Source organism: Podarcis liolepis (genome assembly GCF_965112155.1).
Source record: "Podarcis liolepis genome assembly, chromosome: 7".
Classification (NCBI taxonomy): domain Eukaryota; kingdom Metazoa; phylum Chordata; class Lepidosauria; order Squamata; family Lacertidae; genus Podarcis; species Podarcis liolepis.
The window spans coordinates 41,168,570-41,195,979 of NC_139561.1; the positions used below are offsets into that span (position 1 = coordinate 41,168,570).

The following is a 27,410-nucleotide window of genomic DNA, read 5'->3' on the forward strand; positions in this document are numbered from 1 at the left end:
ATACCCATTTCCTGGTTGGTTGCTTTCCTGTGACATAACTCTCCAAGATCCACTATGAGACTCACAAGCAAAATCAGAACTACTAATTAACGCCTAATTGAGCTGATGCTGGCATTTCTGGAAGCCTTGGTACATAGTCCAAGGATAAAAAAACATAAAACTCTTATCTTTCCAAGGAGTCTGTGCTGTGCTTATTCTTTGAAACAAAGAGGGAATTGATTGCACAACTTAATTATTTTATATCTTGCACATGATAACAAACGTTCTTGCTTGAAGATAGATTTTAGGGGTGGTCTTTGTTTCAGTTTTCACACCGGATGATGGCAGACCAGACAGATCCAATCTTGTGTTTTCACAGGTCACATGTTGACGTGGTAATGTGGGGTCTGCAAGTCAGAGACAACAATCAGAGGTTGAGCCTAGTGACCTCCAGCAAAAGGTTAGCCAGTCTGAGGACTGAATTGAGGTCACAAGTATGAAAAAGAGAGAAAGACAGAAGATGTCGAGCTGTTCAAAGACCAGCTTTGGCTCGTCCCATTATTTGTATTATTTGTTTTATTAAAGGATTTATTAGGTTAAACTGGGCCTCCCTACTAATGGAGTTGAATCTGAGTTCAGGAAATTTGGCAGAGAAAGCAGTTGACAATCCTTTGGCCCAAAGCCTTCCTTCTGGAAATTGCAGCCCCCCCCCCCATCTCTTTCTCTTGAAACATGACTGCATATCAGAGTAGGTTTGCCTAGAGTTGAAATAACAATCCAATCATTCAATTTCCCATGGGTGTAATTTTAGTGAGGCACACACAAATTCTATGAAGGTCTTTCTTCTCGCTATCTTGGGCTGTGGGCCTCACTTTAAGTTTCTTGTTCAAAACTCCAAATCTGCCACCTACACAGTTTCAAAGTGTGCCACTGGATTTTATTCCCCATAACTGATGCTGCTCCCACTTCTGTTTTTGTGGTGATATTTAATGCATTTTGTGTGCATGCATGTTCATATGCCAATGTACATATTTCAATTTGGTGGCCATTTTTTCCACATGCACCATTGAAACAGAATGGTGGTGGCCAGCAGTGTGATCCAAATATGGCAGCCATTTTTAAATGTGCAAATGCATGCTCACATGAAGAATAGTTTGAATCAAGTGAAATTATTTGGGTGGAACAACTTCTGCTTTTGCAGTGGAACTTCCCTTCCTTCCCTCTACTTACCCCCTGTCCCCTGTGCCCCTCCCAGATCTGCTCCAGAGGGTTGGGGGGGGGATAACAGAGCAGATTTGGGGGAGGTCACATGGAGGGGAGGGAGGGGAAGATCCGCTGCACAAACAGAAGCCCTTCTGCTTATGCAATGACTTCATTGGATACAATCCAGAGACTCAAAGTCCCCAAATGAGCAGCCCTAACTGTGGATACTAGTACCAGATACCAGTTTATACCAAAGTATAAACAAATACTGTATTAGACCACTGTAATGGATCAAAGCAGAGCCAACAATGGAATGACTGAAACAATTATCCTTCTCTGCACCATTGTGGTTGGTGATACTAGGGCTGCCATACATTTTCGAAAGGTGGCGCTGTGTCCTGGATCTTAGGCAAGTCAATTGAAAAATTGCGAGTTTTTTGTTAAAAAAAGCTCAACAATTTTGGGGTGTCTTTACTTTTTGAAATATGGTAACCCTAGGTGATACAGTAATGCATTGCATCTGGTATTAAAGTCTGGGTATTTGAGGACATTGAGTTGTTGTCCCCATCATTCTTTGTCGTCTAAGTTAATGTGCTTGCATGCACATATGTACAAAGGATTGCCATCTTTGGCACTCAAATTTGACACCTGCCACTCCTTTTACATTTCACCTTTCCAATAGTTGTTCAGACATCAGAATTTTCAATGGCATATACACAATGGGTACGCAGTACCAGCACACCTCTCTCTTTTGGTTAAAAAGAGTAGCACTTACTGTAACAACTTCATAATGAGTACTGGCACCTACTTTTCGGGGGGGGGGGAGCACTGGATATACATTATATTTCCCAAGCAGAAATACATGGGGTGGTTTGTTTGTTTGTTTGTTTGGTCTAAGAGCCAACAGTGGCCTTCATAGAACCTGGATAACTTTCTCTGGGCTTCACATGCTTCCTATGAATGTGTGGCTTTCATGTAGTTTCCTCCACATAGCCGAAAACTTGCTTTTCTTTCACAAAATGGCGGCACTTTCCTTCCAGCATCCTTTCTGACAAATATCAACATTTAAAACCCTATAATAAAACCTAGAACATAAAAGGACATGATAGCCTCCAACACTTCATGTCCTGCAGAAAGAGTATGTTAGATCATCTGTCGTTGCCTGTGCTTTTCAAAATGTTTGCTTAAGGATTGCCATAAACCACACACTATTGAACGGAGGATGCAATTTAAGTTGATTTAGACCAGGTCTTATCTGCCACCATATAATCATGATTCAGGGCATAGACTCATAGGGCACAAGGCAGAGAGAGAGAGAGAGAGAGAGAGAGAGAGAGAGAGAGAGAGGCAGAGCATGCAATAAAGACTAGGTCATTTTTACCTTCCAACCTTCTGATAGTGGTGGGGGAGGGAACAGCGGGAAAGTTAGGTAATGATTTGTCATCCTCAAGCCTGCCGTAGTTGTCAACCCTACCGTGCTGGAGATCCTCGCTGTGATTGACAGCAGGGTCGTGGGGGCCTCACTTGTCTCTGTTGACAGTAATAATGCGGATTTGTCAAAGCCTAATGGACATGGAGATGCCAGATTACGCTGAGTCCCTCGACTCCTCATACACCATGTTGGAGTTCGAAAACCTGAGGGTGCTGCCCACAAACTCATCAGGTGAGTGAGGAGATACCTTCCGTTGCCTCTCCACTCGGCCTCTGCTACCTTTGTTCAAATGTTGTCCTCTTCGGTGGACAAGAAGGAATGGGGTCGAAGGGTGGAGGGTGTCGCATTTGTGTGGGTGAACTCTTGGACTTCTGCATCGGGACGGGTCTTATGCTGCGGCCTTGAATTATATTGCCGATAAGGGACTTAGATTGAAAAGCTTGTTGTATTGTGATTGAGAAAACGGATTTCTAATCAATGGAAATCTCTTGGAAAGGGTGTATTACACACCTCACAAACCTTGCTATGACATCACAATGCTGCAAAATACTAAGCCAACAGCAAAGACTATTGTTTATTAAGCCTGGAAAAATCTACTTTCCGAATATTATGCTGATGATGCATTTATCAAATAAATGGCATTTTATACCACTGTCCACTTTGTTTGGCAAGATGTACCATTGATAAATGAGATGGTGGGGAGAGACTACATTTAAAAATATATATGAAATAGCTTGGCCTTCTTCTTCTACCTCTCCTTCTCCTCCTTCCAAATCACTCTCATCCGAAGCTGATTTCTGGGGCACAGGGAGAGAGGTCATCAGAGTTTTGTTGGTCATGTTCATTGTGAATGTTCACGGAACTTGCATATATTTAGAATCTCATGTCATCTTGGTTCTGATTGTAGCTCTTGGATTTCATGACCATTCAGACTTACTCTTTACACACGTTTCCCCCATCTACCAGCTGAGGAAAACATAACATTTTACATATCTGATGAAGTACAATATTTCATTTTCCAGAGGAGGAGCTGTGTTTGTCTGTTGTAGCAAACGCAACAGTGAACCCTGTGCTACCTTAAAGATGAACACATTAATGATCGGATAAGCTTTTGCGGACTACAGTCAACTCCGTCAGTCCATAAAACCTCACACCATTATAAATGAGTTAGACTTTGAGGGGAGAAATGGCATTTCAAGCATCTGATAAAATGAACTTGAGTCTTGTGCTACAAGATTTCTCTTAGTCTTTAAGGTGAAACACAGGTGCCTCCCTGTTCTTCTTAAACAATATGGTGACACCTTTCTGTTACTTTGACACAGGAGGCTTGTGGGTAGCCAGAAAGCTTGAGCTGATGTTTCCTTCAAATATGTCCCACCTCCCCTTATAACCTGTGGCTCAAGTGTCACTGACTGGACAGGACATCATTCCTAGGAGTACTTCTTGTGGTTCCCCATGCCCCTGAATTTGGGCCAGCCTCTGCTGTGGTAGGCAGCCTTTAGTGTGGTAGGCCCTGCCCTGTGGAACTCCTTGCCAGTAGAAGTTCAACAAGAACTGTCCCTCCCTCCCTTCAGACATCTTCTGAAAACTGTTTAATTTAGAAAGGGCTTTGCAACCTGATTTTTCTTTTAACCGATCAATATCTATTGTTATTCATTGTTTTATTAATGTTTTTAATGATGTGTTATGGATCTTTGATTGGTTTTATCTCTATAGCTCCACCTTGCTATATATTTAGAAAAGTTAGGATTGATAAATAAATTATATCTATACAATAGTGTAGAAACAACACGCTGGCTTTTCTGAAAGGTGAAGGCTGTTTCAAGTTGGCATTGTGGTATTTGCCTACTTGTTAATAAGTAAACCAACATAGTCAGGAACTTGCTGTTTTGAAATGAGCATGTTTGTCTTGGGTAAGCATCCTCATCAAAAATTTGTCCAAACAGCTTAAAAAAGAAAACACCCCCCTCCCTACAAGCTAGCCAAAACCTTGAGACCGCGACATATCCCATTAGTAAAGTGATCCAAATGTAAGAGGTCTATCCAAGAGCTTTCACAAAGCTCTTACAATAGACAAACAGCCATCTTTTTACTGGTGTTTAGGGGAAATTAGGGGAGGTGTTTGCTCAAATTACGGAATTAGCAACTGGTTTAGAAGAAAGGAAAGGCTTTGTCTTGTATTGTGTTCTCAGTCTCATTCTTATCCTGGGCTTTGGAGCTTTCACTCGTGTTCCTGCCCACCCCCCCTCCACCAAACAAAAAGGAACTTTGATAAAGTGATACTTCTCTGTTGCAATGGGGAAGGGGGAATATATTGATCCCTGAAAGGAAGTTCACATTGAAACAAAATTAAGACTCTCAAAATGGTGGTACATCACTGAAGGGGGAGGAGATAGTTTTGCTGGCACTGCTCCTGCTTATTCTCTAAAGAGTGGTATGCCAGGAAAACCCTGAGGCTGGCTTTAGAGATGAAGAATAAAATTAAATCGAAATGTCTTTTAAAGCATACAAAGATGGCGTTGACATGAGGTGGTGGTGGTAAGCTGCACTGCTTATCACCAGAGATATCACGAGCACTCTCTTGAGTAAGGTGTTCATGACATTGACGCAAGCACACCTATTAGGACTCTGCAAGTTTACTGGCTGAAAAACAGAGCTCCCCTCCCCTCCACCAATTGCAATTTATTGCAGCTTGAGCACCAGGGAAATGGGATATCCTTGAAGCAGAAACACTTTGTAGAAGGAAAACTTGGCGGATCTCATCTTGCACGATAAACAAGCAACATCTGTGCACTTGCTTCTTGAAAAGCTAATCATTGGGTAGGGTTTTAGATATGCCCTGTTGAATCATCTTATTTTGTCGAAGCCAATGCCCTTTCCAATGCAGATTTAAGAGTCAAAAGAATTTCAGAATTAAAATCCAGCGATGAAACCTTCTGACTTTCTTAATTTTGTAGTGATTTCCTGTAACCTCCAAGAACCCCACTGGATTTCAGTGGCCTTTCGGTAGCCTTCCCAGTTGTTAAGATGGTTCACTTCTGACATGAAATTGGGGAAGAGCTCTATGGTAGAGCATCTGCCTTACATGCAGATGGTCCCTGAAAAGTATATGTGATGTGCAAACAACGCTAGTGGGGTTTCAAGAAGCACTGTGAAAGTTGAGATATATCGTTAAAATAGAAATAGAAGTGGGAGAGAAGTCTAATGGCAATATAAATAGAAGAAATGCGTAATTGAGAGGCAAATATGGATGATTGTCAGAGAAGGTGAAGGAAGTCCAGAGTCAAATTTGTGGAAATTTTGATATAATTGTATATTTGTGTTGAAAAATTAATAAAAATTATTTTTTAAAAAATACATGCAGATGGTCCCAGGTAACATTCCAGCATCTCCAGGCAGGCCTGGGGAAAGCTCTTGCCTGAAACCCTGGAAAGTCATCATCAGTCGGTGTAGCCCAGGGTTTTCCAAACTTGGCCCTCCAGCTGTTTTGGACTACAGTTCCCATCATCCCTGACCACTGGTCCTGCTAACTAGGGATGATGGGAGTTGTAGTCCAAAAGCATCTGGATACCCAAGTTTAGGAAACCCTGGTGTATACAATACTGAGCTGGATCGACCAATAGTCACTAGGTATAAGACAACTTCCTATGTTCCCATGTGAAGCCGGCATAAATTGGCCTTACAAAGAACACCTATGTGGTCGCTTGGCCCCATTGCTACTCACTTCCAGGTGGATGACAAAGACAGTTTCATTTCAGTGGCATTTTTTTGAAGACTCCTTGGGAAGGGGATTTTTTGCTGACACTGTCTTTGTAATAATTTTAGCCTGTTTTATCTGGTATGATTGAAATTGTTCTTGCTTCATTTATTAGTATGCACTGATTTTTGATTTTTTTAAAAAGAAAATCCATCTTGAATACTTAGTGGGAAAGTGGGATATAAATTGTGGCAATAAAAGAAATATACATCTCTTTTCAGTAGATTTTAGAATTTTGAAGATTCATCAGAAGTGGATTGAACCAGAACAAGATATATGGTTGTAATCTAGAATACTTTATGATCCTGTTTCTTTCCTTTTCAAACCAACTCTTACAAACTTGAGAAATATTCCCCATCAGGATACATCTGTTTATTTTTCTCTTAGGTACCATTTTAGCTGTCCTGGTCTCCCTAACTTACATTGTTTATGCTGGACGAACACCTGCCCCATGATACAATTCCTCATATTGTTGTTTCAATATCTGGCTGATGTATCTCATTAATTGGAATTGCTTTAACAACTGGCTTGGAAAAGGAACTTCTCTTATGAAAATGTTTCGTTGTTTCCCCTAATACTTTCCCCCATCCTAGAAGTTCAGCATGACCCTTTCCAAAAATGTCACAACTGCAATCTGGTCCATGGGTGGTGGCCAGGATAACCAAGTCAAACAAAGGAAGCTTATTATAGAGTAACATACCAAGAAGGCAATAGACTATATATCTGGATTCATGGAGAAATGCACAGGGCATTGAGAGTAAAAATGGCTCTACTCTTGAGGTGTGGCAGAACAGGCCAGATAACATCTCAATGCTGTTTCAATAAGCCTCACCCCACTCGTTGGCAAGGAAATACCCTTAATAAAATACATTGTGACACTGAGTAAGTTGATATCACATTATCAAGTGCCATATAACGTTCATTCTGCACTTGTAAGGAATCATAAGAACGTTAGAAGAGCCTTCTGGATCAGATCAAAACTCCATCTAGTCCAGCCTTCTGTTCTCACAGTGGCCACCAGATGCCCTTTTAGGAAGCCTGTGAGCTGAACTTGAGTGCACCGGCACTCTCTCCACCTGTGATTGCTAGCAATGGGCAACAGCACCTACTCTTTGGAACACCCTGCCCATTGATATTAGGCAGGTTGCCTTCAGTGTATTGTTCAAAACTTTTTTTGTTTCACCAAGCTTGCTAAGGCATGCCATTTTAACATGTAATTTTTAGCAGGTAGTATGGCTGATTTTATTTGCATTTTGAGACTTTATCCGTGTCAGCTTGATTTTAATGCTTGCTTTCATCAATATTTTAAATGAATAGTTGTTATTGTTCTTTGTAAACCCCTTGAAGGTTTTCTGTCCAGTTAGCAGGATATACATTTTGTTCCATAAGAAGTACAGAAGAAGAAAATGGGGAGAAACTTGACACACAAGCTGCAATTCCACTGCTAGCTCTGTGGAATTAAAATAATAATTGAGATTCCAAGATGAAAACTAGGACTGATCCTTTGTTATATAGAGAAGCTCTAGGCTGCTCTGAGTGACTTACAATTATAAAAGCATACATGATACAAAATTTAAAAGACATCAGATAGATGAAATGGCATCCATTGGCTAAACTCTGCAAAAACAAAAAGGGCAAAATCTTACCCCACACTACTAAAAGAAGAACACCAATGCAGCCTAAGGTATGATCATTCACCAAGTGACCCCAATTAATAGGCAACTAGTTGACTGAAGAGTAACATCTTTGCTTGCACTAAGAAGCTGAGAATGATGGCACCAGGCACATCTCTCTACGCACACACATAATGAAAACACACAATAAAATAATTTCACCAGAACATCAAAATAAATTAAAGTGTACAATAAAACAAGCCCATTAAAACAACACAACAATTTTAATAGTCCCCCCCCCCAATTAGAGCAGGAATTTCAACTTAGCCAATTAGGGGAATGCTTGTCTAAACAAGTTTGTCCTCGAGAGCCGGAGGAATGCCAGTACTGATGGGGCATCTCAGATTTTAGCAGTGAGATCATTCTACTACACTGGTTTCACCAGCGAAAAAGCCTGCTTCGTGTTATCACAAGCTGATAGCCATCAGACCATGGTGACATTAACCAGGTTCCATTTATTGACCATAATGCCCTTACTGGCCAATAGAGTGAAATAAAGTAGAGGGGTTTTTTTAGGGCTTTATAAGTAAGAACATGGCCCAGAGTTGTTTAGGGATTTATAAGTAAGAAGGAGTAACAAAGAAATAATTAAGTCTATCTTGTTGAGTGCTAACCATAAACTGTAGGTTTTCAGGTTTAAACGTCAGCCCTTTGTTCTGCATGCACTGTATATATTGAAGATCAACAATGTGCTACGCACTTCCTCCACACATGATGCGGTTGTGAGGATACATTTTCTACCCCGAGACATTGCCATAAATTCCCAAACTGCACACAGTGCATCCATCACAGCCAGAATGTTTGTGGAACTTGGACGGAGTAGATTATTTTTCTGCCAGAGAATTCTCACCACAAATATATCTCAGAGCCACTCCCAGGAATTATTTTCTTGCCCCAGAACAAGGCCATTTATTGTATTTAAATTAGGGTATGTTTAGAGGAGATCTAGAACCCAAGTTCCATTAAGAACAGTTTAAAGAATTATTTTTTAGCCTGGAGAAGATTATGGAGAGACATCATAGTGGTCTTCAAATCTCTGAGGACTGTCGCACAGAAGATGGACAATACCTGGGTCACATCCGCACCTTTTACCATACATTTAAAGCACTATTATACCACTTTAAAAGTCCTGGCTGCAATTTCTAGAGTTCTCTATGAAGAGTGATTGATTGTTAGACCACTCTGGAAACTGTAGCTCTGCAAGGCGAAACAAGGGATCTCCTAACAATTCTCAGCACCTTTAACAAACAACAGCTCCCACAATTCTTTGGGGGAAGACACGACTGTTTAAAATGGTATCATAGTGCTTTAAATGTATGGTATGAATGTGGCCATATATTGCCTGCTTTCTTCCCACCCACCACCTGCTTTTGAAAAGCACTTCATCCCCCCTCCTTTTGACATCATCATAGCATCACTAATATTATTTCGCTCACTAAAAGAATCAGCCAGCCTTTTCTTTCCAAGCAAAGGCATTGAGGAGTATTTATGGCCAAATAAAATGTCATCATCATATATCCCAAGCTAACATTTACTTAGCTGAGTTAAACTAAATGACAGGTGGCAAGCATCAACAAAGGATTCCATTTTTTTAAAGGTTTCAGAAGGCAGGATTGGAGAGATGGCCCTGTGACACAAAATATTAATGCCAATGATGCTTACCTTGGTTGGGCACCTTTGTGGGATGGCGTCAGGATCCAGCAAGCACTCTGGTGGCGAGGCACTTTCCTGAGCCTGGGTGAACCCACAGGAGAGGTGCTGTTGTGTTCAGGCCTTGCTTGCAGCTTTCCCAGGGGCATCTGGTTGGCCACTGTGAAAACAGGATGCTGGACTAAATGCATCATTGCCAGTGTGGTGTAGTGGTAAAGAGCAGTGGACTCATAATCTGGTGAACCGGGTTTGATTCCCTGCTCCTCCACATGCAGCTGCTGGGGACCTTGGGCTAGTCACACTTCTGTGAAGTCTCTTAGCCTCATTCACTTCACAGAGTGTTTGGGAGAAAGGGAAAGGAGGTTGTGAGCCGCTTTGAGACTCCTTAGGGTAGTGATAAAGCAGGATATCAAATCCAAACTCCTCTTCATCATTGGCCTGGTCCAGCAGAACTCTTCTTATACTATCTTCCCAAACACCTGAATGGCTAAACAAGGGAGGGACTTTTCAGTGCTCACACCTGAATTTTGGGATTAGCTTCCAGAGATACCCACCCAACTCCATCACAGTTGAGCTTTAGGCATCTGATTCAGAGAGCAGAGGAGTCAGTAGATGACCAGCCTGTTCACTGCTGGATGGCTTGGCTGCTTTACTGATGCTGTGGTCTCTTATAATGCTATGTTGTGTTTTAATTCTCTTGGTTTTATGACCACAAGCCACCTTGGCGATTGTAAATATGAGAATGTTGGGTATGGCTTATGGCTGTGCACAGCTCATCCTCCTTCCACCCAGCCTGTGGTCTCAATTTGGGTGGGCAATCAGGTTACATCCCCCACCCCACCCAGCCACCTACCCCAGATCCAGTCCCAAATTAGTTTAGGGGTGGGGCTAATGTTTATCTCCCCTTTAAAACCTAATTAAACATACAGGTGGGGGATGTTGCAACTCCCAGCGGCGTAGCGTGGGTTATCAGCACCCGGGGCAAGGCAAGTAATTTGCGCCCCCTAACCCGGGGCAAGGCAATTAATTTGCGCCCCCTAACCCGGGGCAAGGCAAGTACAGTAATTTACTCTCCCAAGCAGCAGCAGTGAGGCTTCTCTTTCCCCCGCGCTCTCCTGGAGCTGCCTCTTTTCTTTCCTTTTTTCCCCTTTCTCCAAGGCTTTTCGCTTTCTCTCCTTAATTGATTCCTCCTCCACACCGCAGCGTTTCCTGGCTGCTTCCCCCCCCTTCCCCTCTCTCTCCTCCTCGCTCTGCTTGCCCTGCCCTGCCTGAGGGCGCCCTGAGGAGACTCGGCTCTCCTTTTTGACCAGGCGAGGTGGAAAATCTCTTCCCGCCCCCTCGCCAGACTCCCTGCTTGGTTCGGCTCACTAGCCAGGCGGCCAGTGGAGAGAGAGCCGCAATTACCATAAAGCTCCTCTCCCTCCGCTTCGCCAAGCTGTCAAAGCCCGGCAGCAGCAGGCGCAGCCAGACCCCCGCCAGCCAGCCAGCCAGCCCGCCCGCCCGGCTTCCTCTCCTTTTTTTGCCCGCGGCAGAAGGCTTTGCTCTCCCCCTTCTGCGACCTCCTTGCCAAGCCGAGCGAGCACAGGCTCCCTAACCCATGGATTTTAGTAGGGGCAGAGAGCTGCTAGTGCGAGCGCGCCCCCCGCCCATGTTGCGCCCGGTGCGGCCGGCACCCCTGGCACCCCCCACGCTACGCCACTGGCAACTCCCCACTAACTGAGAATAGGAGGGTTGAACCTGGAGAGGGCGCTGTTTCACAAGAGGCTTTCCTGCAGGCAAGCCACTTGGGAAGGAACACCCTGCATCCGTTGTTGCACAGAGACACCAATCATGTGAGGTGCTGCTTCAGAGATGGCGCATCAGGCAGGAAGGAGAATCAGGCAGCACTGGGCCCCTATCTTATCTTGGGAAGATGCAGCTGGTGGTCAGATAGGCCTTGGCCTCTTAGTGGAGGTTTCCTGTCCACCACCTGCCTCTCATTGCTGCCTGATGCCAAGTTGGTTGCGTGTTTTTTAATGTGAAATGGCAGCTGCCTGGATTGAGAAAGCAGCATTGGTAAAATAAGGTGGTCTGTGAGGGCAGTTACTGGAAGATCCCTGTGCAAGACAAGAAAATAGAAGTCCGTTAGGATACTTCCATGTGTGCACAGTCTTGTTGTACCATCTTTTGCACGTGGCCTTGCACAACATTTCAGGATACTTGCTCACAGAAGATGCATTGCACATCATCACACAATGTTTTTCTGGTGGCTCTTGCACAACAGTTAAATTGAACAGCACCGCTGCCAGAAATTTGTCCTCTACTGCATCTTTGGATCCAACTCTAAATAAATAACGCTTCCCCTCTCCCCAAAAGATTGTCAACTGATCCTGGGTAGGCTGCTAATTTATTTCTCTGCTCTCTTGTGTGGTGTAGCTTGAACCACCTGAATCAATAGCTTTTTAATGATCAAGAATCTGTTTTGTTTTGTTTACCTTTTCAAGACCTATAAGGCACCATCTCTTGGCTTGGTCATGGCTTGTAGCATCATATCCCAGGACTGCATAGACCAGGCATAGGCAAACTCGGCCCCCTTTTGGGACCACAACTCCCAGCATCCCTGACCACTGGTCCTGCTAGCTAGGGATGGTGGGAGTTGTAGTCCCAAAACATCTGGAGGGCCAAGTTTGCCTATGCCTGGCATAGACTGATTTTCAGGATCCTGATTGGACTAGCTTAGGAGTGGGAAGATCTTGCTTCCATGGCCAATTTCTGGTGGACCACCTAGAGTCAGCTAGTGGCTTTGCTAATTTAGACCACATTCATATCATAGACTTAAAGCACTGTGATAACACTTTAAATAGCCATGGCTTTCCCCAAGAATTCTGGGAACTGTAGTTTGTGAAGTGTGCTAAGCAATGTTAGGAGACTCCTCTGTTTCCCCTACAAACAATGATGCCCATAGTTCCTTCTGAAGAGTGATAGATTGGTATATTTTTGAATTGTAGCTCAGGATGGGTAAAATGTGAGTCTCCTAATAATTCTCAGCACCCTTAACAAATTCTACAGCTCCCAGAATTCTTTGGGGGAAACCATGACTGGTTAAAGTGGAATCACAGTGCTTTAAATGTATGCTGTGAATGTTGACTCATTTAGCACGCAGCAGTGAGCAACGTGAATTTGGATTTTAAAAATAAGGCAAGACCCAATACTGTATGGATTGGGTTGGTTTTGTTCCTTTCCAGAGCTGGTCCAAGAGGAAATATAGAGCTTACCTCCCCACCCATTCTCTATATAAAAGCCAACCAGATTGGTGGTTGCACCTAACTTAGACATAGGTGGTGAGAAACCATCCTCCACTCCACTAGAGGGCAGTAGATTAGTTTATAAGTTGCTAGGCAGACCCAGCTGTAGCCATACCTCTTACCTATGGTCACCTGTGGCAGCTGCCTCCCTCTGCCTCACAGTAGGATTGGCATTCCCAGGATACCCACTTTATTGACCACTGGTGAACTCCTTTTTTGCAGATGCCATTGTTTCAGAGTCAGGGAGTGGCGGCCTGCTGGCGAATGGGATCAGCTCAATGTGTGCCATCTGTGGAGACCGTGCTACTGGGAAGCATTATGGAGCTTCCAGCTGTGATGGCTGCAAAGGGTTCTTCAGAAGGAGCGTCCGTAAGAATCACGTCTACTCGTGCAGGTAGCTCTATAGTTTTGTAGGTCATCCTTGGACACTGACCGGCTTTTCCATAAGCTTTGAACATTGTCACTGGCTTGAAGATGAAGACGAATGACAACTTGGAATTTTTTCTAGTTTGCACTGCCTGAAACAATATGTGAACCATCCTTTGAAATTCACACGTTTCCTAATTTTGCAGTGGAGTTCTCCATCCAAGTAATTTGTACAAAAATGTACATACTAGGGTAAAGTTTGCATATAAGGGCATGTTTTCATGAAAATAACACACAACAATGCATATATATTGTGCATGCAAAAACAAGCACATTTAATCAAAACTGGATAGCTCAGTTGTTTTGAGTATAGTGCTGGTAACAGCAAGGTTGCAGGTTTGATCCCCATAAGGGACAGGTGTATATCCCTGCATTGCAGGGGCTTGGATGAGATGATCCTTGAGGTCCCTTCCAACTCTGATCCCATGGTCAGGAGAAGTTTGCACCAAATTTCTAATAAATTCTCATGAGGACTGTTTTACCTAAAATTCATAAATTGCTACAGTAGCTTGAAAAAATGAATTTAAGCGGGTGGAAATGAGAAATGGAGAAGCAGACAGAATTGCCTATCTCTGTTGGCCGTCCATTAAGCTGCCCTAACACTTAGCTGAAGCTAAGCAAGTCTGGCCAGTGGCTGGCTGGGTGGCCACCCAAAGACCACTTGTACTCCACCTTGGGCTCCGTAATGGACAAATAGTGAGATATAAAATGTAAAATAAAATAAGAGCCTAAGACATTTCATTGCCTGAGGCAAAGAACAAGATAGCTCTCAACCCAACCACACTGACAGTTGACCCTTGCTTCAACCCTGGCAAAAGGACAGCGTACAAGGCAGCAGGATTTGGGAAGGGCTGGTAGCTCATTGTATCTGCTTTGCATCCAGAAACTCCCAGGTTTAATTCCCAGCACCTCCAGGCAAGACTGGGAATATCCACTCCTGTCTGAAACCCCCGAGAGCTGCTACCACTCAGCATAGACAACACTGAGCTAGATGGGCCAATGGTCTGACATGGTATAAGCTTCCCCTCTTCCTCTGCTTAGCAGGGGAGTTTCCAGCCTTTAGCATTGCCCATTGCCACCTTCACCCCTGGCACCTGCCGTCGAAGGCAGCTGGCTCACTCTGCCAAATGATAGGACCGGCCCTTCATATCACCAATGATTTTTTCAGAGCTTGCCTCTTTCCCTTTCCAGATTTAGCAGGCAGTGCATAATAGACAAGGACAAGAGGAACCAATGCCGATACTGCCGTCTGAAGAAATGTTTCCGGGCAGGAATGAAGAAGGAAGGTAAATGGTCTAAAACTATCCCCTGATCCAGAGTCTCATGTGCACTGCTGTGATGCTAGCCTTGCATTCAGTAGCCTGCTGCTAGCGTTGGGGGAGCTGATGAGTTGTGCCAAGTTCCACATCAGCAAATTCCTTTGCAGCACTGTTAATGAGGGTGCTGAATCACAACGGATGAATTCTGAATCACAAATAGGCAGAGCTGGATCATGTGGTTTGGAAGGTGGGGGGGTTGGAAAAAAATTAGGACGTTGCCCAGACAGTGCCATCCCAAGACATTTTGCTTCCTGAAGCAGAGTTCAAATTTGTATTAGTAGTTTGATATATTGTCTACCGTTCACTATGCAGTCTCAGGGCAGGTTTCAGCCGTTCAAAAATACATTCAAACCAGTTAAAGACAAATTGCAATCACAAGAATACAATGGCCCCTGAAAGGGGCATCTTCAGTATTTGATAAAGACAGTATAGTGAAGGTGCCAGATGAAACAAGATGAAAAACAAGGATAGAAACCTCATCTTGTTTTAAATTTCCTAAGCTGCTTTGAGAGCATTTTGCAGAAAAAGGGGACTATTTTTAAAAAATAAAATAAAATAAGTAATTAGTATATCAGCAGAGCACCAGATGTTGCAATCAGACCCTCATCATTTACTTAGTATATGCAAATCTAGTGAAAGTTTTGGGGAGTTACTGATTTGCTTCCTTTGCCAGAAAAGTGACCTCTACTGGGACAGGTATCGATTTCCTATGGGTTTTGTTTTTTTTATTTCCGCCCCTTGCCCCACCCTGATCCACCCCCTCTGTAGCAACCCAATCAGGTTTCAGGGGAAATGAAGCAAATTGTTTGGTTGGTGTTGCACTAGGAAGTCAAACAGCAAACACAGTCCTGTTTGTTCAAGATTTTGAACCTGGAAGGGACATCAAAGTTTTCCATCACTCGATTGCAGAATGCTCAACAAAATTCAGATATAGCAAGGCTCCTGACAGGAAATACTCAGTGATTTTCTACATCCTAAATTCTGGTCCAAAACACCAAGAAGGCATTGAGTTGGCAAAGGCAGAATCAAAACTTGCTCTGTGATCATGCTGTCTTTCCAGTGATGCAGTTTCAGTAAGCCTTTGTGTCTGTCCAGCCTTTCAGACAGGCTACTGGCCTCAGCTTAGAGATGGAAGAGAAACTCAATTCAGTTTGCATGTATGGGCAAACCTTCCTAATTCACACTTTCCGTAATAATACACTATCTAAAATGCAGCCATCCTTCAAAATTCACACATCTTTGAACTTTGCAATCTACTTCTCTAGTCAAGTAACAAATAGAAAAATGAACATATAGAGGCAAAGTGTTCACAAAAATGCATATATAAATGAAAACTGCATATAAAAATGCATTATATACGGGGAAATCACTTTGCAAATATGTGTACATTAGGGAAAGCTGCATACAAAGGTGTGCACTTTAGGAGGAATTCACACTAAAATGCTGCTGAATTTTTACAAGGAAAATGTGGAGAACTCAACCTAATTCTGGGAAACAGAAAAACTGAAATTCACAGGTTTGCCCATCCCTGTCTCAGTCTTAATGTTTCCATTCATCAGAAATGCATTGCAATGCACTAACCACCGAATAATGACTTACTTTTACAGTAGGTAAAATATTAACTGGATAAGTTTCTTCCAAGGAACCTCCTGCGATAATGCCAAAATCATCTTGAGAACATCATGCTTTAGGCTGGGGGGTTGTTATCTGCCTTGAAGGGAAAACAGAAAAATATACACCATAAACCACACAAAAGATAAACAAGGAACCACTTTGCTCTCCAAAGGGTGTGATTATGAAAGGAGCATTAATGCAACTCACTTCAATTGGATCCTGTCTTCATTTGTGCTTTAAACAGTATGTGACACACCTGTTTTTTATCTCTTGCGTGGATGACCTTTTGGCCTCACTTTGTCATAAAATAATTCTTCTTTCTGTTCTCAGGGTATATATGCCTAGCTTATGCATCCATATACCTAAGTGGGACCCACAAAAGCTTTCAACACAAAAATGTGTTTGTTAGCCTTTAGGGTACTGTGGGAGAACACTGAGTCAGACCATTGGCCCATCCAGCTCAGTATTGTTGACACTTAATTTAGATCCTGGGCTTAGCGTAAATGAAAACAGATGCAACTTAAACCACACAATGAATATCAACAGCGGCACTGAAAACAAACCACACAGAGAGACAAAAATACAACGCCCACCCTCAGAAGACACAGCCACAACAGCTAGTTGGTGGCCAAGGACTGTTGGAACAAAAAATACATCTTTGCCTGCTGGCAAATGAAAGCAGAGGGGGTTGCCATTCTAGCTTCCCATGGGAGGGAGGTCTACAATCTGGGAGTAGCCAGCAAGAAGGCCCTGTCTTGTGTGCTTACCAGATATGCCTGTCATGGTGGCAGAGAAACACCTCCGCAGAATATCTCTCATAAGGGAGAGTCCGTCCTTCAGAAAGGAACATGAATTCAAAGGGTGTGAACATTTCCAAATGATTCTAATCATGTCCCCACCAGAACAGTTGCCTATGGGTTCTTCCTACCTGGCCTGACCACTTCTCAAAATTCTTAGCATCTGCATTTGGTGCAAGTCCAGTAAGAAATGTAAACTTGGGAAATTACAGTGCAAGTCAGCCCTCTTGCTTATTGACCTGGTTGTGTGGTCATTGGAGGGGATGCCTGCCTGACACGGTTGCTTCGTCTCTCTTGCAAAGCTGTACAGAATGAGCGTGACAGGATCAGCATCCGCCGGAGTAGTTACGAAGACAACGGAGCCCTGTCAATCACCATTCTGACCCAAGCAGAGGCGATGGCACATCAGGTAGGAGGGGAACCTCCCCCCCCCCATTTCTTCTTACATCTTGTGGTCATTGGGAGTCTTCTTATTCTGAGGTCCTTAACCACACGGAAACCTGGCAATAGGGTATAATCTTCTGCTGCACCTGAGGCAGCACAATGTGGTTCAGGTCACATCTAAAGGTGAACCTACCTAGTCTGTACTTTCCAAAACAATATGCGAATTGAAACACAGCCATCTTTTGAGATTTGTGTATCTCCATATTTTGCAGTGCAATTGTCAAGCCAAGTAATGGGTTCAAAAATACTAGGGTGAAATGTGCAATAAAATGTGTATATAAGCAAAAAACAACAACAACAAAAGGAGCAAAAGTGCGTTGTGTTAAGGAGAATTGCATATATGCTCTAAAATGAATTTTCGTGAGAACTAGTTGTTGGCGAAATGTGGATGACTGAACTTAAGGCAGTCAAAATGAGAAACCAAAATGGACAAATTCATCCACCCCCAAACAACAGGCTAGTTTAGGAGGCCAAAGCAGGACATATACTGTACATGGCTATGAACTCTTCAGCCTCCCTGAACGCTCACATTTCCTGAAATCCCCAGCATCCACAGCTGGGCTTTCCCATTAGCCCCAGTAGGTGGGGAAGCTTCTGACTGTATGTTTGGAATTTGTTTATCATTTTTTGGCTGTAACATCCAGACCATTCCCCCCCCCATCCTTTTCTTTATTCTTTTTCATTGTCCAACCACTCCCTACCACATAGAAGATCTTATCCAACAATGAACTCTGGAGAACTCTTAAGCTTGCCACATTTTGGCTACTTTTTGTTTGGTCCTAAAATAAAGGTATTAGCTAACTGTGTACTATGGAGTTAGTTTCTCTCTCTCTCTTTATGAAGAAATTCTAAAGTGCCCCAAACAGGAATCAATAAATAAAATGCAAGCCTCTTGCACCGAAGGACTACAGATTTCCAGAACTTGGAGGGTGAGTTTGGGCAAAAGGCAAATTCATAATGTCAACGTACGTTGTTGATAGAATAGTTGTGATCTATTGCCACCTTCTGGACAAAAGGGTAACTTTCCATTGGGGACAATAGACTCATCTATACGATGGTGTGTTATATGAAGGGGTGAAGGAGTGGGAAAATGGGGAAGAAGGAGATGTAGGCTTGCCTAGTTAAAGGGTGCCTTATCTTTTCTCTTATAGTATTCGGCTCTCCGTCCTGTGCACAGTGCCGATATTGCCATGAAGAAGATTGCAACCATCAATGATGTGTGTGAGTCGATGAAGCAGCAGCTCCTGGTCCTCGTTGAGTGGGCAAAATACATCCCAGCATTCTGTGAGCTTCCCCTTGATGACCAGGTGAAAAAAGCAACATGTGGCTTCTGCAACCTGGATTCTTTGAACGTTATGCTTTCCTTCTGCAGACTTGCAATGTGCAAAGGAGAAACTTCCTAACTCAAAAATCTGTACATTTGTTCGTTTCACAACAGTTATGGATTGATTTAGTGATTTGGGAGAGAGAGAATAGAAAACCTGGGTGTAAAAGATTAGCATTTTTCAAGCTAACACATGTACTGTATGGCAACTGTTGCACAGAGCTTCAGATATGAGCTGGATGGGTAGGATGTCATGGAATGTTAGCGAACATTGCACTTGCTCAAAGAACAGATGTTTTCTGCTTCTGAGAGGGGAGTGGAAGTTGTCAGTTTGGCTGAGATGAAAGCTTCGCACAGACCCTAGAGACAGGAGTGGCTTTTGGGGGTTGGTCTAGGAAGAAGTCTCAGTCCAAGAGAGAAGTAACCCCCATAAGCAAGGTAACCATAAACAGGGTAGAATGGACTGAGAAAAAGGTACCTGAAGGGAAGGTGTTGATGGAAGAGAAGGGAACTTGGGTAATTGGACAGATAAGGTGACAAACTGGGGCAACAGGAGGCTCTGAAGAGACCTCACAGTACTTAAGGAGGTGGGGAAGAACATAAGAAGAGCCTGCTGGATCAGGCGAACGGCAGTGAGGGTTGTAGGTAGGCAGCATTGAAGGAACCCTAGGGAGGCAATGAGCATGAAGAAGCTGTAGGGAGGTTACCAGGGAACGGATTTCACATATTAGATGTAACAATCCTAGCTGCTACTCCAGTTTAGCAGGCTGGGGAAAAAGCATCAGGTTTGGATGGTGACTTCTACATTACCAAAACATATATTTTAACTTTGGTATGTTTTAAAGTATGGTTGTGATTTTTTTCTCAGTTTTATTGTTTTCTTTTTTGTAAATTGCTTTGAGGTCTTTTTTTTTTTTACATTTGTGTATATATTTTTATGAAATACACACACACAGGAAATACACCATTTGTAAAGGAGACAAAAGGAGAGGACAGGTTTGCATACAATTTGCAAATGCTCATTTCCTATCTATAGAGGCGCATTGAAAGATAATGGCTATAATTCACACAGATGTTACTGTGACCAGTGTGGAGAAGACTGTGACCAGATGACCCATTTGCCTAGTGCTCACTGTCAAGTCTCACCTGCTCTCCCTTCTTGGGGTCCTTTATTTTTAAGCCAAGCTTAGGCCAGACAGCCCTTCAAACAGAGGCCACCTTCAAATAGGGGACTGACCTCTGTAGAGTTGGACACATGGCCACCCTAGCCAGGCCTTCACACTCCTCTCCTTTTTGTGGCTTTGGGGCTTCAGTCCTAGTTAATTTAAAACAAGAGTTCTCCCATATATCCCAATGGGTAACTCTCTGGTTTTATGTCCATTTAATTAACAATAATCTTAAACCTATGGTTTGTATTCGGTTTTAGGACCCCCCCCCCACAGTACCAGTAAGGGGAAGAAAGTATAGAGGCTGTAGGTAGGAAGGAAGGAAATTTATGGCAGCACCAGACATAAGGATGTTGGCTGATTTATTTCATGTTTTGATCACTTCACCAGAACTAGAACCTGATCAAAATCCATTGTTGACGTGCATCAGTAAAGCAGACTACAGTTTAGTCAGTATGAAATTGTTCTTTCTTTCTTCTCTCTCTCTCTCTCTCTCTCTCTCTCTCTCTCTCTCTCTCTCGGGATTCACAGGTTGCCTTGCTAAGAGCCCATGCTGGTGAGCACTTACTGCTGGGAGCTGCAAAGCGTTCTATACCATACACGGATTTTCTATTACTAGGTAAAATACCCATGCACTATAACACACCTCATTGTCTGGTTTCCACAGAGTAACCAGATCTCTGTACTCTCTCCATGTTTTCAAAACCACAGTGGTTCATTATTATATTTTTGGTGTTATAGAATAAGACAACTGGAAAGATTACCCCCCAAGACCATATTGTCCAACTCCCTCTAGTAAGGTGAAAGGTAAAGGTAAAGGACCCCTGGACGGTTAAGTCCAGTCAAAGGCAACTATGGGGGTTTGGTGCTCATCTCGCTTTCAGGCCAAGGGAGCCTGAATTTGTCCACAGACAGCTTTCTGGGTCATGTGGTCAGCATGACTAAACCGCTTCTGGCACAACAGAACAACATGATGGAAACCAAAGTGCACAGGAACACTGTTTACCTTCCCACCACAGCGGTACCTATTTATCTACTTGCACTGACGTGCTTTCAAACTGCTATGTTGGCAGAAGCTGGGACAGAGCAATGGGAGCTCACCCCATCGTGGGGATTCGAATCGCCAACCTTCTGATCGGCAAAGCCCAAGAGGCTCAGTGGTTTAGACCACAGCGCCACCTCTAGTAAGTTAACAATAATCTATAAACACCCCACCCTAAAATGTATCACCCTAACACAAGAAGATCCCTGCTGGATTCTGTTTCCCACAGAAGATAAGCCAGGTGTTTCTTTAAAGCTCCCATGAAGCAGGGCAAGAAATTCACTCTACGCACTGCACCTAGTGATATTCAGAGGTAGACTGTAGTTGAACATGGAGGTTCAATGATCAATAGCTGCTGATAGACCCATCATTCACGATTTCATGTAGCCCCTTTATAAATCTACATAAGTTAGTCGCTCTTGTCACATCATTTGGTGGCAAATCCATTTATTTATTTGGAACAATAAAACATGCATGCATATACATACATAATTGATGGAATTTATGCAGTATGTGAAGAAGTACTTTCTTCTGTCTCAATTTCACTGAGCCTTTATTATGAGAGAGGGAAAAAATATCTCTCTGGTTCCCTCTCACCACACTAAAGATAGCACATTAAACAGCTTTATAAACAGCCACCATATAATATCCCTTTTATAATCCAAATCTATACATGTCTACTCAGAAGCAAGCCCCAGGGAGTTCCATGGTACCTACTCCCAGGAAAGTGGGCATAGATTATTGCCTTAAAGTGTATCCTATGCATCCATTGTCTACTCAGAAGTAAGCACCCCTGAGTTCAATGAGGCTTACTGCCAGGTAAGTGTGCACAGGATTGCAACCTGAAAAGCCCTGAACACTCTAGCTTGGAGATGGAGATGGGACCCTCTAGATGATGCTGAACTCCAACTCCCCCCATTGGTCATGTTGGTTGGGGCTGATGGGAGCTGGAGTCCAAGGACATCTGAAGGTCTACAGCTTCCACATCACTTTTACATCCTTTCCCCAGCAGAGAAAGGGGTCCACCCTTTTCATCCTTTACCACCAGGTTTTCAGACAAGGCAACCAGAGAACTGTGCCTTAAGTTTGTTTGATGAAGAGTCCCATTTTAAATCCAGAAGCTTGTTCATTCTTACTTGCGGGGCCAATTTGTTAAAAATAATAATTTTGAAACAGCACATCAATATTTGCACTAAACATTGGAGAAGGTCTAGAGAGCTCAGTGGTAGAACATCTGCTTTCCATGTAGAAGGCTCCAGGTTCAATCTCTGGCATCTCCAGATAGGGCTGGCTGGGAGAGAACTCCCTGTCTGAAATACTGGAGAGTCAGTGGCGACAATACTGAGCAAGATGGCCAAGGATCTGACTCAGTGTATAGCAGCATCTTATGTTCCTCTTTGCATCAAGGTAAAATGCTTTTTCTCCTCTCCCCCTCCCTTTTCAGGAAACGACTTCATCATCCCAATGCACTGTCCAGAGCTTGAAATCGCCCGTGTAGCTACCAGAATTCTGGATGAGCTGGTGAAGCCCTTGCGAGAAATTCAGATTGATGAGAATGAATACGCTTGCCTGAAAGCCATTGTGTTCTTTGACCCAGGTGAGGTCCTCTCATGTGCTACTGACCGTCACAAAATCCATTAATCATCAGAGGATGGTGCAGATTTCAACAGCAAGACTTCACTGCATATCTCTGCCCATCCACTATGCTTCAGGTTCCTTCCTGGACCATTCATTGATATGGTACCCCCTTCATCCTTTCTTCAGAACCCTCCCACAACATCACTTTTCTTCAAGGCCTTTTGCTGAACCCCTTAATCCTCTAGGTATACTGGAGGAATTCAGTTTTGATGAATCTGAAAAGTGAACTGACCTGATTTACACATTCAGGATTAATGTGTGGATCGGAATGCAATTTTCTTTTGGATTTTGCACTTCTCTGAATATTACAACATGGTTCTTGACTCATGCGATTTAGCATTTGTATTGTAGGAGAAAAGAGTGTTTAGAAATGCATAGGTTGAAATAATATATATTTATAAAACAGCTATTTTTCAATAATGTATGTATTTAAATACAAATCTTCATGCAGATTTCTTAGAAAACAGCAACAGAATTTGCAATAAGAGGATAATTTATTTTAAAAAGGTATATCCTGAGTTTCACCATCTCAGTCCCCAATGGTCTTGATATACAACATTTGAAACATAAATTAAATGCCAGAGATTTAAACATCAGTGCAGCAGAGTCCTCCTGGCATAAAACAGTTTCAACCAGGTGTCTGAAATTTAACAGGAGTGGTACAGGTTAATGTGGAAATGGGTTGGAACAAGCTATGAGAATATGTGAAATTAACATGGGGCATCTTTATCCCATAACCAAGCCTAAGTCCATCCAATGGTATTTGCCCTTATCCATCCCTTGCACCTCTTGTCTCTCCTTCACCCTCTTCAGTTGTCTTCACCACATGTCCATTTCCTGGGGTGGGGAATTCCACAAACTGGGCTTCACTAGGGAGAATGTTCTTTCATGCACTGTTGCGAACCACATCTCAGATGGTGGCAGGGCACACAGAGAAATCTCCTCAGGTGATCTCAGAGGGTATTGTGCGTATCCTAGCTGGAAACCCTTTAAGGCAGGGACAGGGAAACTGCTGCCCTACAGATGTCAGGCTCCAACCCCCATCAGTCCCAGCCAGCATGGCCAATGGTCAGGGCTGATTGGGGGTGGGGGTGGAGTCCAACATATGGAATACCACAAATTCCCCTGAGTCAAATTGCTGCATGCAAGCCAAACTAACCTTAGTTAGTTTCTCTCTCCCTCCCAGATTGCAAAGGCCTGAGTGAGCCTGGGAAGGTGAAAAACATGCGTTTTCAGGTACAGGTGAACTTGGAGGATTACATCAATGACCGGCAGTATGACTCGCGAGGCCGATTCAGTGACATTCTCCTCCTGCTGCCTCCTCTCCAAAGCATCACTTGGCAGATGATTGAGCAGGTTCAGTTCGTCAAGCTCTTTGGAGTGGCAAGGATCGACAGCTTGCTGCAGGAAATGCTTCTCGGAGGTAACAACATTTGGAATGGTGTTGTGTCTTTCTCAGCTGTGTGTCTTAAAGCAGAGGCGAGGATCCTCAGGCCTAGAGGCCAGAATGTGGCCCTCCAGACCTTTCTATATGGTCCTCAGAACTCTCCCTAGGCCACACTCTTCAGTGGCTTTGTGTCATGCCAGAAATGTTTTTGCCTTGTTCGGATGTGTCATTGAACTCTGGTGATGCCCCTTGCTTCCATGCATAGAGAACGTACAGGTGTGTGTAGACACTAGCCTACTAGACTAAGGTAAACTTGCTGCACCCACTTTTGCCTCTTGCCCTGCCCACTGCTGGTACGTGGCCCTTGCAGAGTTGCCCAGAAGGAAAGGCAGCCCTTGGATTGGAAATGTTACCCTGCCTGTACCTTGAAACAAAACTAGGGGGAATGACACACTTTGGGCAAAAGCCAGGAGACAAATCCATCCGTCCATTTGGGTGTTTGCATACAAAGAGAATGGCATAATTAGAAAATGCTTTCTGAAGGCTCAGCGTGGGTCACATCAATAAAAGCAAAAGGATTGCATTAGGCTTTCCCATTAAAGGCAGAATGAACTTCAAAACAAAGAAAAATGACGCCTGTGTTTGGTCAATAATGACTGGCAGAATGAGACAGCTTTTCTCTCTGTTCATGCAGGGACAACTATGGATGCACCACAGTACCAGTCAGGGCCTTCCAGCCTTAACATGGAACCTCTTCCGGGACACATTGTGCTCCCCAGCAGCATCGGATCAGTAATTCACACCATTTCAGCCTGTAGGTGTCCAATTTCCTATCTGTTTCACTTAGTCAAAACTTTTGCTTATTAAGGCTACGCAGATCTTTCCTCTGAAATAGTAAATTCTGAATGTGCACATATTGGAACATTTCAGAAAGGCATGCGCTTTCTTCCAAGGAGCGAGGATAAGAAGAGGAAAATCTGGGAGCGATGCTTCAATTTCACTGCTAAAATTTAAGATGCAATATGCAATTTCCTGAAAAGGAAATTGCATACTTCAAGTGCACATTTCTTCACAGCAATGGGAGAAATTGTACAGGGCAGTAACGTAATTCAATGATAGCAAAGATGCTTTGCATCCAGAAGTACTCTGGTTTGATCCTGCCAGGATCCTGTCCAACCCAGAGACCTCTTTGGAGGAAAAGGTTCAGGGGAAGATTACATACATAACATTTGCAGACTTAAAAAAAAGCAAAAAAAAGCTAGTGAATGCTACTCATATTCACTTGTATGATTCCAGTTCCTAATCTCCAATGAACATGCAAATTGCAGCAATGTCCACTCCTGCTCCCATTTCTGATGGAATTCCCCACCATCTATAGTCCTGACCCACTGGTTGAAGACTAATGCCAGGCTATTGCAAATAACACCTTTTTGTGTTTTTTCCCCTCCACAGCATCTCCTGAAACATCCCTTCCTTCTCCTTCAACCAGTACAGGAAGTGAAGATTACAAGCTAGGTCCTGCCCCCAGGCCTGAAGTAGTACCTGCGACTGTTTTGCCTCAGGCGGTGATACCCAAACAGGAGATTCTATAAAGAACCATGCTGAAGAAATCAATAATTTAACCTTTCAAGTCTTAAGTCCAGTAGCAGCTAGCACTGCCAACTTCGCGGGGCCCTTTTCAGACACTGAAACAAAATGGCACCTTTCAGCAAAGACAGGAGAGAGCCCACCTGTCGGCAGTGTCCCCTTCCTATGGGTTCATGTCGTTTCCTCAGTTAGAATTGTAAGGTGTTTGGGGCAGGTGCTTCCTAATGAAGCAGCAAGGGTTCTTTGTTAATGGAGATTAAGTAGAAGATAGATGCATGTGTTCTAAGTTCTCTTGGCGACGGGTCTGCATGCTTGTGCGTGTTCATGCTTTCCAAGCTCGACCTACATACCAACAATGCCTGGAAGGCTCAAGCAGCAGACAGACTCAGAGAGACACATTGAAAAATTAGAAGCAAAGAGCAGGAAGCACATTGTGAATCCTAGACCTGTCTGCTGCTCTCTTCTCCTCTGGGAAGCTCCACAGTGCTCCAACACAGAGATACTCCTTCATGGGGCTTGGTAATATTACATCTTATGAGGCCTTAATAATGTGCTGCATACTAAAGAGGGCAAGCAAGCATAAATGCATCATCAGATCTTGTTTCCAAAGTCCCGTACCCTCCCACATTTCTCCAATGAAAATAGGGACATCCTATTCCATAATAACACTAATTTTACTATTTATACCCTACACATCTTGACTGGGTTACCCCAGCCGCTCTTGGCGGCTTCCAACTAACAACAACATTGAGAAGCTTCACTATACAGGGCTGCCTTCACGTGCCTCAGGGGTTGGATAACTCCATACTCTCCAACATTTCTCTGATGAAAATAGGAATGTCCTAAGGAAAAGGACATTCCAGGATCAGATCAGGAACTGGGACAGTTCTGTAAATCTGGGACTATCCCTGGAAAATAGGGACACTTGGAGGGCATGGGATCCCAGCTGGCTCCCTGTTTCACTGCAGAACACCCAGTATCTCAGTCTTGCAGCACTCACTAAAGAGAGGCCCACTGATATTATTATTTGTGTAATTAATGGGTGTAAAGTGCTGTTTGCACTCTCCTCAGTTGGTATCGCAATGGAGGCTGGTTCATTTGGGAAAATTGGGCACCGCCCCACCACCCTCTAGCTGCCGTCTGCCAGTCCCCAGCTGCCTGCTTTCTTGCTACAGGACACTTGCTACAGGCGACACTGGCTGTCACCTTCCAACTTCTTAAGTCCCACTGTTGGCCCTGTAGAACTCAGTGTGGAGGATGGGGACAACACTAAAATTAGTTGGCTCCACCTTGGCTCTGTTTCTGTCTATATGGGTCTCCCTGGCTTCTACCTTACCAGTTCCAACGGGCATCAGTCTTCACTGAAGAGTGTGCTACTCATCAAAAATTGGCAGTTTATTTTCTGTTAACACTCCCAGCTGTTGTGTGGGTCTTTTGGAACAGAATACAGGATACACAATCCAAAGTGGAGAAGATTGGTTCTGCTCATATCACAGCCACTGCCAAAATTGATTCCTACATTCCCATTGCTATTTCTTTTGATCCCATAGGTTTCTGTTTATTAATGTCTGATCAGCATACTATTAGGACTTACTAACGTTTCTGAGATTTGTTATGCCATTTCTAAAAGCCGTCAACATTTGAAAATAGGAACATGCTGTGCTTAAATAAAGTCATGAAGTATGTAA

General features: G+C 43.5%; 1 protein-coding gene and 1 long non-coding RNA gene across 2 annotated transcripts; one reads left to right on the forward strand and one right to left on the reverse strand.

Moving 5' to 3' along the window:
• Nucleotides 1–219: 219 nt before the first annotated feature.
• Nucleotides 220–2,696, reverse strand: LOC310711721. Its single transcript, XR_014528617.1, has 2 exons — nucleotides 2,564–2,696; nucleotides 220–386 (listed from the first exon to the last, which is right to left on the reverse strand). It is a non-coding gene; the product is annotated as an uncharacterized lncRNA (long non-coding RNA).
• Nucleotides 2,697–2,710: 14 nt separating this feature from the next.
• On the forward strand, nucleotides 2,711–27,410 carry LOC310711720 (hepatocyte nuclear factor 4-beta-like). The gene is made up of 10 exons (XM_083513891.1): nucleotides 2,711–2,845; nucleotides 13,201–13,372; nucleotides 14,596–14,690; nucleotides 17,437–17,543; nucleotides 18,730–18,885; nucleotides 20,600–20,687; nucleotides 22,555–22,707; nucleotides 23,935–24,171; nucleotides 24,830–24,949; nucleotides 25,588–27,410. Exons 1-10 carry the CDS (start codon nucleotides 2,728–2,730, stop codon nucleotides 25,725–25,727), a joined length of 1,386 nt encoding a protein of 461 aa, XP_083370017.1. The 5' UTR covers nucleotides 2,711–2,727; the 3' UTR covers nucleotides 25,728–27,410.

Excerpts from the sequence above, each read along its gene's own strand:
- LOC310711720 (XM_083513891.1), top strand. The coding sequence starts at position 2,728 with ATGCGGATTTGTCAAAGCCTAATGGACATGGAGATGCCAGATTACGCT. Across the intron at positions 17,544-18,729 it reads CAGAGGCGATGGCACATCAG|TATTCGGCTCTCCGTCCTGT; the intron begins GTAGGAGGGGAA and ends TTTCTCTTATAG. Across the intron at positions 24,950-25,587 it reads AATTCACACCATTTCAGCCT|CATCTCCTGAAACATCCCTT; the intron begins GTAGGTGTCCAA and ends TCCCCTCCACAG.